We start from the raw sequence: 11,149 nt of genomic DNA on the forward strand, positions 1-11,149 counted from the left end.
CTGGTGAGCGAGACTCGTTGTTTGACAGGGATGGCAAATGAGTGCTGTCGGCCGCCACCCATGTGTTAATTGCTTACCCACTTCGCTGATTGCACACTCACCACTTTGCCAAACTTTCACTGTCTTAAAATAAAACGTACGGTTTCGGTTTCTGCCTTTGGTTCTCGAGATTTCGATTATAACTTACTGCGCCTTTCTTTGGCTATATGGCCTTACAGCCAAACACTTTGAGTTGTTTAAGTTTGGTCCTTTTCCGGACCACAACTGTTTTGGAATCAGATTGTTTTCATTGCTAACGATTCAGCAGATATGCCGCAGTTAAATCAGCTGCGACCCAGAATTTTTCCTTCAAATTTACTTCTAGTAGCATGCATCATACTACGCCATTCTGTTCAAGAGTGTAGCGAGTCGTCTTCTGATGAATGATGCCATATTTCATAAGATATTTGTAGAACGCTTCATTTACATAATCGCGCCCACCATTAATTCGGAGGACTTTTAAACATTTCGAGCATTAATTCTCCGCCATTACTTTGAATGTTACAAATTCATCGAAGACTGCTCTTTGTCGACTTAATTGGGATAGCAAAAACTTCTTTGCTTAGTCAACCACAAACTTTGACAATACCTTGGCGTTTTATCTGCAAAGTGTTCGAAATTATTTATCCCCACCAACATCATGATTTCAGCTAGTGCGTTTCCATTTCCCAGTGTCCCTTTATGACTAAATATGATTTTGCCTAGCATTTCCAGTTATACAAATTTTCACGACCGCGAGATCGTTCGACGGATACCAAAAATACGTTCAACAATATTTAAATCGCCAAATATACTCCAAAACAAACGGCAAACGATTTAATTAAAACGCCAGAGCGTTTTTACCTGATTTTATTAACTGAATGATTAAATAAACTTGCGGAGCAAAGACTCGTAACCTGTTAGAGTGTGCAGAGTAAAACGCATGTGATCTTTGTGACAGTGTCAAAAAGAAGGAAGTTTATTGATATTAAACTTAGCTCCTATTCATAATAGCATCTATCAATAGTAAGTCCAAGGAATATACAGAGCGTTTCGCCAGACTCAAATCTACAATTTTCTTCTCAACATTTATATTTGCTAACTATTGCATCTGTGGGATGCCCACAATAATTTTATATTTATTTTAATATAAAAAACTGATACAAAATTGATAATTGAATTGAAATTGAATTGGAGAGTGAAATGATGAGACGTGCTTGCAGTCGTGATGATGCGCCAAGAAGAAGGAAAAATGGCGGTTCGTCAAGCTGACAGCTTATCCAGTTTTTGGGTTGCCATATCTATGATTTTTGCAGAGTTGCATTTAGGGTTGCCACACATCCTTAATATAGAAATGATCACCTGACTCTTCTTTGGCTGAATGTATTGTTGCTATAGTTTCTTCGTTTTCTATATTGTGTTGTGTTTGCACTTATTCTATCATTATAAATTATAAATAAATTCTTTTCCTATATTAAATGAAACACTTTCTTAATTGGTATAACGACACGTCTTTCCTTTGTTAGATACGATTTGCAACTGTGCGTTCTCGTTCGTCGTCAGTAAGTGTAATGCTTTTTCGGAGTTACATTGAGTAGGTCTGTCCGGATCGTGTTGTCCGAAATTCTCCTACATGTATATAATAATGACTCTCGTGTTGGCAAGGGACGTTGTTCAATATCTAATTGTGAATTAATTACTATTTTAAAATCACGGCATATTCTAATCGACCCATCTGGTTTTGGTGCTAAGACAATTGGTGACGCCCAGTTACTGAATTTAACTGGTTTCCAAATTCCGGTAATAATAAGCCTATCTGCTTCCCTACGGAATTTTGAAATTTGTGCGAATGTCTCAGGATTGACAACTATGAACACTAAAATCCAGTGTTGTATAGTGTTACGTTCATGTCATATTGTGTTTTGAAAAATTTTAAATATTGGAACTCGTGTCCATTTTTTCCTAAGGTTACCGATCCTTTTGTAGAGCTGGTGCAGATCCACAGCTTCAGTATTTCCTTGATGAGCTGCCAGTTGTCTGATTGAGATATGTTCATTATATCCTTTGCCTCCCCTTGTGTAGTTCCATGAAACATTGTCCATATTTTTAGTTTTGGAGTTCACTGTTAAAGATTGTGAATAGTAAATACTCCATACTACTGAAAACCGAGTGGATGGTTATCATGTCGGTTCCAGTAAATTTAGGCGGATCGTTGATTGTTTTTAATAGGGCATGTCTGCTGCCATTATTTAAAACTGTAATTTTACAAAATAAATAGAAAAAGAAACTCAAAATAGTGCTGCCAGATGTCATACACTTAGTCTGTGTGCCCACAAGTCCTCTCTATATTGAGTTCGTTGATATTGTGTTCTTTGTAAACTCGCATTAACTGTATTTGTGTGTCGAAATTTTGATTTTGATTAAAATTATTATTATTATTATTCGTGCTATTGCACCTATTCTGTTCATCATAGGAAGAGAGATTTTGATTTTGTTCGTTTTGTGGGATGTCCACAATAATTTTAGATTTATTTTAATATAAAAAACTGATACAAAATTGATAATTGAATTGAAAAATGAAATGGAGAGTGAAATGATGAAACGTGCTTGCAGTCGTGATGATACGCTGTATGTATGTATCCAAGAAGAAGGAAAAATGGCGGTTCGTCAAGCTGACAGCTTATCCAGTTTTTGGGTTGCCATATCTATGCTTTTTGCAGAGTTGCATTTGGGGTTGCCACATTACTTTGGGGTTGCCACAGTTTCTATAATTATGATCCTGAGTCTGATATCTATTCCGATTTGCTCATTTCTATAGTTTTGAATATAACTTTAATTTTTATATATATTTTGTTTTAGGAAGTTACCCTTTAAATTCTGACTTCTCCTGTCATATTTGATATATTTTCTTTCTAAATTATTTATTAAAATTTCTACTTTATTGAAATTCTGAACTATTGTCACCAGTATACTCACCCATTTTATTGAAGTACTCCAGTGGATCGAATTTAATTTCGAAATTCAAGGTTGGCGTTAAAATTCCACTTGGTGTTAATCCTGTTGCCATTTTGACTTTTAGCGAATACTTGTACTCCTTATTAATATTTCAACTTTCTAGCTTCTCCAAGAGATTACAAATGACTTCCTTCGGTTGAATAGTCTTCTTAAGATTCCTGTAAATGACTCCTTTTGGTTGAATAGTCGTATACTTCACTCTTTTTAATTGGATATTTTAAAATTAGTCTCTTTGAATATCGACTGTCTTCGAATAATTAAGTGTCTATGATTTTTTTTTGACTATTTCCAAAATTATCCTTTGAAACTTTACAAAAATTTTGCGTGTTTACCGACAGCGCCAATTATATGTATCTTATGAGAGGTTGTTGTTCACTACCTCCTTAAAATAAGTTGTTTTTATAAATAAAAGATTCGGAAATTCGTATTTATAATATTTATTGCACCGAAAATGAAAGGTAAAATATTAATTACAATAAGTGTTAGTAGTATACCAATTGTGCTCCCTCTAATAGTCTTCCTTTCAATTTCAAAGGCTCCAAGGTGATTACTCTTGGTGACTCCTTGTGATATATCCTTTCAAATGGTATAGACGGTGTTGTCGACTACCATTTCACTTAATAACTTGAGTTAGTTCACTTCTGCGTAGTAGCGTCGGTGTTGCCGATTACTTGTGAACTAAAACTGTTTATTGAAACATTCATAAACTTATTCGCAGCCTGTCGCTTATACCGTCATTGATGCACCAATTGTAGCTGACTTTAACGATCGTACAAGATATTGAATTGCTCCTGACGGTCACATGGTTGAAAGCTTATGCAACGAGTCAAGTTGCAGTTGACGGTCATACATAGCGCATGGAGTAACTAAATCTATACTGCATAATTTGCAGTTTTAGCAGCACAGAGAGGTTGACTCAGTTAACTATTGTCAACTTATATACAAGTTACACCCAAATCGATTTTGAACCTAAATATAAGATTGTGGAATTTTTCCAAATGCACTGCCGTTATCGCTTATTGAAATCCCTATGCAGTGGCGGCGTGCTGGAAATCGTTGAAGAAGAGTTGCCACACACACGGCATTTTGGAAAAGTTATAGACGAAATGCATAAAACAGAACTTACTATAGACACAGTGGCTGGTAAACTAGCCATCTTGTTCTTTACTTTATTTTTAAAATAAAATAAATGACAAATTCCTTTATTCCTTTATCATAAATGTACTTATATACAACATTCGTATAAGTAAATGAAACACAAGGTTTGGGTTAATTTATTTTTATTTCCTTACTATGTACGGCAGCCGTTCGCTACGATCGAGTTATTACAACTGACTTTTTGGTGCTGCACCTGAATACCTAACACCTATGTCGGGGTATGTCGACGTAGGGGCCCGATTGCGTTTAATTAAAAGATATTTCGTTTAGTAGAATCGTTACAAATTATGAGTTTAATGTTTCATTGGGTTTATACAAATACGAGTGTGTGTGGGTGTGTTTCCGAAATTGATTAATTGTGCTTACTTTCTTATTAGTTAGTGTTAAAGTTCAGTATTAAATACTTACGTATTGTTGTGATTTTAAATATACTAATCCGTTTTGAGTGTTGGGTTGATTCCTTCGCTGTGGAGTATTGTTGATGAGTTTTGCTTGGATCTTTGTGTTGTATCCGTATTGCTTTTTGTTGTAACTTGGGATTTTACTTATTGTTTTTCAATGTAATATGTATTTTGTCTAATAATTATTCACTCTGTTTAAAAACGTTTGCTCTCCGTGTTCACTTGTATTTGTTTTAATCGTTATGTTCTCCGTGACACTTGTTATATTTGAGAAAGAAATGTTTTATATGATAAGCACTTTCGCTTTCGATATTCACTCTGCTATCGCTTGTGTGTTGGCGGGATAGTAATAACCTTTTTGGTAAAAAGCGCAGGAAAATCGTCTTCTTTTGTTTCTCCTTCTGTTCTGTTGAGTGAAGTTGGGGCGGTTGATATTCCTCTGCATTACGCCTTTATTACTTTATGTGATTTGTAGGAGTAATGCAGAGGAGTATTTGTTTGGATTAAACAATCTATGTAATATACTTGCCATCACCTCATATGGATTGCATCACCTCATATGGACCGCATGATTCCATAATGCTGATTCGGCAATTCCCACGGTTTGGGACTGTTGGTGTCGTTTGCTACTGGCAAGCGTTTCCGTTGTTATCTCTGCAAATTGAGCCTCGCACCTTTGAGGTTTTTGTTTGCGTTGCAATCACAGGCATAACTGCACCTGTTGTTGTGCGCTACCACCAAACCACATTTTTAATTTTTCTGTAGCAAATGCTTCTAATATTGTTTCGTTCCATAATATATTTCTTTCACATTCGATTAGAGGAAAATTGCAATGTTCTCCCAGCGATATTGATGTATAAGTACATCCTTGAATCTTTCTGCAAATAGATTGCGAGATTCTTCGAGCATATCTTCGATTGATTTGCTGTTTTGCGAGAATATTGAAGAATGCACATCTACATGAGTTGTTGGAATAACTGCAGTCGTGGACAATGTGGACGTGGTCGCCATGGTACGCGATGAGCAGGATGGCCCCTGAAAATTTTCTGCGTAGCTGTATCCATGACGATGCCTCCATAGTTACAGTCGCTTCTGTAAATGGCGTGGATGATTCGAGGCTTAAGAGGCTTGTTGCTAAATTCCTCATGGAACACTTTCCTAATTCTTTCTTTTGGCTAGTAGTTGTTTCTGAACCATCAACAGGTATTCCATTAATGAATGTATTACACGTTTCGCCTCGTATTCCTTCTTTATGAGGGCTAACGGTAACATTTTCTCCAAAGTTGTAATTGCGTGTAATAGAAAATCCGGTGTCCACATCGCTAAAATTATCGAAAGAATCGAGATATGTATCGAGTTCTCTGATAAGCATTGTGCTTGGGGAATTTCCTATACACAAAAATTTTTCATTGTTGTTATTAATAATTTAATAAATGTAATATAGTGATCTTCATCTTCTTTCTCTTTGTCCTCTCTCTTCCTTTTTCTTGATGTTTCCTTCACGATCACAGCAGTCACAGCTTGGTGTTGGGAATAGGTTCGCTCTCTAATGGAATTATTTCTGATGTTATGTTCTGCGCTGGCATCACTGTTTCGGTGTCTGAATTGTTCGGAGATAAGTCGTCCAGGATCAATGGTTCCCTCAAAGTCACTTTCTTCGGCTTCAATTCGAAGTTTAATATTTGTTTTAATTTAATACCAAATTCCTTTCTCCTACATGTGTGTAATTCCTTACCCACTTCACTGATTACACACTCTCCACTGATGAACGATATAATATTTCGTAAGATATTTGTCGAACGCTTCATTTATGAAGTCTTATGAACTTGGTGACAGTATCAAAAGGAAAGAAGTTTATTATCAATGAGCTTAACCGCTATTCAAAATGGCATCTGTCCATAGAAGGTCCAAGTTCACAAGATTCAATTCTACATTTATATTTGTTGACTATTTTATCCTTAATATAAAAATGATCGCCTAACTCTTCTTCGACTGGCTATACTGTTGCTATAGTTTCTTTGTCTGCTGTATTGTGTTGTGTTTGCGTTTATTTGATTATAATGAATTATAGGTAAATACATGTATTTACAAAAAGTCTGTACTCGACGGTAATGCAATCCAGAAGAAGGAAGTTTAATATTGTTTATTGAACAATTTGAAATATTGAAACTCGTGTCATCCATTTTCTCCTAAAGTTCCCAATCTTTTCATAGAGCTAGTGTGGCTCCACGTCTGGCCTGTACTTCAGCTTTAAGGTTTCCTTGATGAGTTGCCAGTTGTCTGGTTGAGAGATGTTTATTACGATAAAATGTTATTACTTCTTTCTGAAGTTTACTGTTGTTGAGTGTGGATAGTAAATACTCCGTACTACTGAAGAACGAATTGATGGTTATCATTTCGGTTCCAGTTAATATAGACAGATCGTTGACTGTTTTTAATAGGGCATGTCTGCTGCCATTATTTTTTTCCGTCTTGTTTCGTAACTCTAGGTAAGCTTGCCGAATTTGTAAGACGTAGGTCCTATGGATAATGCTACTTAAAATAGTTTTGCCATTGAATTAACCCCTTCCATATTCCTTCTTTAATGGTCGTATAGATTTTGTCGCCTTATTTTTGCCGTTTTTTGTTTTGTTGGTTGAAGTGTTCAATTCGTTTTATTGTGGATGGTGTTTTTTGATCATATTCATATTTTTTGTTAAATTTTGATAAATTATCTCTTCATCTGGTAAAATATTGTCTTAGATTATAATTTCTTACCTTCTGGTATGGATAATGATAAAACTCTTTAATTCCAAAATTTGCCACCAGTATTTGTTTAATGTGTTAACTTACATTTCTAATAGCCTCCGTCTAAAGTTGTCTGCTTTTGGACAATTGTTTGTGAAATATAACTTTATTGGTTTTGATTTCCTTTAAATAGACATTCCCATCTCCCTATCATCGATATTTACTCGATGTTTTGTTTGCATTTGTTTTTTACTATTGTAAGACAGAGATTTTTTATCTCAATTCTGTTTTGTTTCTTTTTTTTCTATTTGCAAAATCTTTAGTTTTCACTTTACTACATTTGAACAAAATATTTATACATTATATGTAGATTCCTTTGCGTATTAGTATTAAACGCATCTGTTAGCGTACATTTCTTAACATTTTAATTAGCATTATGCCTATCAGTTAACATTGAGAATGCTCATTTATGCTAATTTCGAGTCTGCTGATGTTAAACTGCAGTGAAATACGCTCATCGTAACGAGTAGTCCTGCGAAAAGTGTGCTATTTTGACAAACGGCACACCATGAACCTTCTATATATTAAACGTTCTCTGAATGAACTGCTATCCTAGTTGTTATGGGTTGTGGAAATAGATTAAGCCATGCTAAATGCTGCTATTTATTTTTCTGGCTTAACTAGATAACAGTAGCAGCAAAAGCAAGCATTTAATTGCTAATAAGTTAACAAATTTGAGCAATTCACAACCTACAATTGTTTGTTAATATTTTTTATTTATTTATATCAATGTACATATTCCATACATTTGTAAGACATTTACATATAACTTAGCAAGTTAAGCGTTTAATAAAAGTAAAAAGTACATAAAATAAAATAATAAATTTATATATAAAATATTATTAATGCTTTGTATCGGATACTTTGGTAAGTATTTCTGAAAAAGCTTTTTTTTAATTTAAGTTTGCAGAATGAGGCGGCCCTCTTAAATCCCTAGACTGAATTGAGAAGATTTTACCCTAACGTACAACGAAAAATAATGAATCAAAAACGTAAGTTAAGAACAAGGAAGGTGCAGACTTTGTTGTTATAGGTATACTATACATCAAGCTTTCGAGGACTTATTTTTGCTTATAAAGCTAGAGGATTTAATGTATCATTTTTAAACTAATTAATTATTATTTTGGACATAGATTCTTTTTTGAAATTGTTAGAGCCATTTTAGATTATCATGTTGAAAGGTTTTGTCGGCATATAGTGAGACAAAACAGTAACCGGAAATAGTAAATATGTATTATGGCGAATTGAAAAGCGCTACACTGCGTACAGCAGTGCAGATTACAGTACAGGTTCGCCCAGAAAATCCTATGGAATCAATGAACAATCAAACCAGAAAAACGCCAATTTCGTAACACCGTTTTCAGTTGCATTTCTTATAGCGACTGTATTTACAACTAAATCTGGAAGCATAATATGTTACGCTATCGGTTTGCATTCAACGGAAAAGGTTTTGGCTATTTCTTTCTACACACGCTGATTGATAGAAACAACCTACAAGATGAACAAAGGTAAGGAGCTCTTCCTTAACTGGATTGTGATCGGATTTGCGAATGGCAGATATATGCGATAGGGGCTATTGGCAATTTGTTCGGAGAATGTAGTATTTTTTCGACAGTAGTTTATACCAAATTACGTGAAGATACCTCTTCAAATAAAAAGTTCTCCATACAAGGACTTGAATTTGATTGATCAGTTAGTGCGGTAGCAATAATCTAAAGTGAAAGGACGTATGCAAAAAATCAGAACGATCATCGCGCTGTCATATAAACGAACTGCGTAAGACTATATCACATTTCCAAATCTTGTTAATAGGTCAGGGTGGCGTTCTTCTTCTTAGCTTCTTCCACATCAAAGACAAATACAAAGGGAGAATAGGGGCATAGTGTACTTATTGCAAAGGTAGGTCGCACATCATTGAGACACAATTGGAGGGACCTCATATGCACAAGGTATATGCGGGGATGGAATCTTCAACAATCACCTTTAATCACCTCATATACATATAGCCTTCCTTGCGTCAGAACTGTCGTGACGGAGTGGTCCGAGAAAGGTGGGGTTGTTTAATATTCCCTTTACTGTGGATGTAGTGGCAAATGGCCCATTGAAGGAACTAGATTAACTAGACAGTCACGTGATAGTCAACGGTGATGACGCTGTGTTCAACCATAGTCTCTCATTGCCATCGGTGGTGCACCATGTACAAAATGAGGGATGGTACTTAATGTCATTCTACATATAGCACCTGTGGACATAGCCGGTAAAACTTTAGATGAATGTCTCAGTTTTTCCGACTATATAAAACGAATTGAAGGACTTACAGTCTGCCGATAAAAAATATAATTTCTTAAAATTTTTCGAAGGTTTTACTACTACTTCCCTTCGTTCTACATAATTTATTTAAATGAATGAGATTGGTACTCAAACATAGAAAATATAAAATTGGCAATCTTGTGAGAGAGTAAAGAGCTTTTGCGCAATGCAAAATGTTGCGGTAGATTTGACAGCAATCACAGCTTCGATGACGTCATAATAGCGCGTGAGTTTTTGGACATCACTTTATTCCCTGGACATCGTCGAAGCTTGGTTCGGAAGCCCCCAAATACAACAACTGTGTTGAGCTAACGCAACGGGCCGGTACAACTGGTGAACAATACCGTGAGGAAGTATCAAAATAAGTATCACTTGGACAGTAGTAGATCGCGCCACTCCAAACGTTGCCATTTATGAAGCAGTAGACATATCTAAGAGAGAAGACACGCAATAAGTATGCAAAAATTGGATTTTTAAAATCAACTCACTGCTGACAGGTTGTTTTAAGTTCATTTCCAACTGCAAAACGACCATTTTGTTGTATAGTTTGGCAATATGCAACTGGATTTGTCACAATTACCGAACCTGAAGTAGTCGTCGTAGTAGGACTGTCAACTGTGGTAGGACACGTGGGTGGAATCTGTGGATGGAAATCGCAAGTTAAATAATAATATCACTATCTCATATATACTCACTCCTAAGGATTCATTGCCGCATATGTACGGATAGTCAATACTACATACATGATGGGGCGCACAGTTGCCACCCAAATCACTAATGGAGTCTGTGCCTAAACAAAGGGCGTACGTGCGTACACCAGTGCAGGCAAAGGTATGGGAGGAATCACAGGTTTTGCATTCTTCGCAATCGCCAACTATACTCGTACCAGTACTCGATACGCAGATGCTGGCAGAAATTGTCGAGCAAATAAATCCGGTCGGACAACTAGTCGGCGTTCCTGTTGGTAAACCATCGACGCATACTTGGAACTGCGTTTGCGATGCGCAGGCTAAATTAGACCCGACAGAGCAGGAATTGCAGGCAGCGGAGACGATATTCGATGATTTGGAAAACAGAAAAAGGAGGAGGACAACGGTGAGCAAACACTATATTCAAATAAATAAAATAAGGAATATATGAGTGCAAGCACTAGACAAATGACCTCGAAGACAACTTACACTTTCCGAAATTAATTTGAACATATTCAAATATTTTTGAACCCGACTAAGATATATTTATTATTTATATTTTTCCCAAAATTTTAAACTTCCGTAATGAAAACCGCTGTAAACCGCAATGCAACTGGAACTTAGTTTGTAATGTCGCAATTTAAATCATTTGTCTCCCACTCTGCGTTATCTTATCGCACCATTAAAAGAAAGTTGATTAGTCTGACCGAGTCCCCAAAGTGTAAAAACTAGATAAATATTTATACATTTTATTTAGTTGCCTCAATCAGA

The 11,149-nt window shown here is 35.7% G+C and overlaps 1 protein-coding gene across 1 annotated transcript; it reads right to left on the reverse strand.

The window, feature by feature from the left end:
• Nucleotides 1-9,762: 9,762 nt before the first annotated feature.
• Nucleotides 9,763-10,927, reverse strand: LOC126761211 (uncharacterized). The gene is made up of 4 exons (XM_050477196.1): nt 10,868-10,927; nt 10,385-10,795; nt 10,178-10,329; nt 9,763-10,120 (listed from the first exon to the last, which is right to left on the reverse strand). Exons 1-4 carry the CDS (start codon nt 10,889-10,891, stop codon nt 9,931-9,933), a joined length of 777 nt encoding a protein of 258 aa, XP_050333153.1. The 5' UTR covers nt 10,892-10,927; the 3' UTR covers nt 9,763-9,930.
• Nucleotides 10,928-11,149: the final 222 nt, after the last annotated feature.

The sequence above is a fragment of the Bactrocera neohumeralis genome, chromosome 6 (genome assembly GCF_024586455.1).
Source record: "Bactrocera neohumeralis isolate Rockhampton chromosome 6, APGP_CSIRO_Bneo_wtdbg2-racon-allhic-juicebox.fasta_v2, whole genome shotgun sequence".
Classification (NCBI taxonomy): domain Eukaryota; kingdom Metazoa; phylum Arthropoda; class Insecta; order Diptera; family Tephritidae; genus Bactrocera; species Bactrocera neohumeralis.

Coding starts and splice junctions, on each gene's coding strand:
- LOC126761211 (XM_050477196.1), bottom strand. CDS start 10,891: ATGTTCAAATTAATTTCGGAAAGT. Junction 10,796..10,867: donor TCAAATTAATTTCGGAAAGT/GTAAGTTGTCTT, acceptor ATTTGAATATAG/TGTTTGCTCACCGTTGTCCT. Junction 10,330..10,384: donor GCGGCAATGAATCCTTAGGA/GTGAGTATATAT, acceptor TTCCATCCACAG/ATTCCACCCACGTGTCCTAC.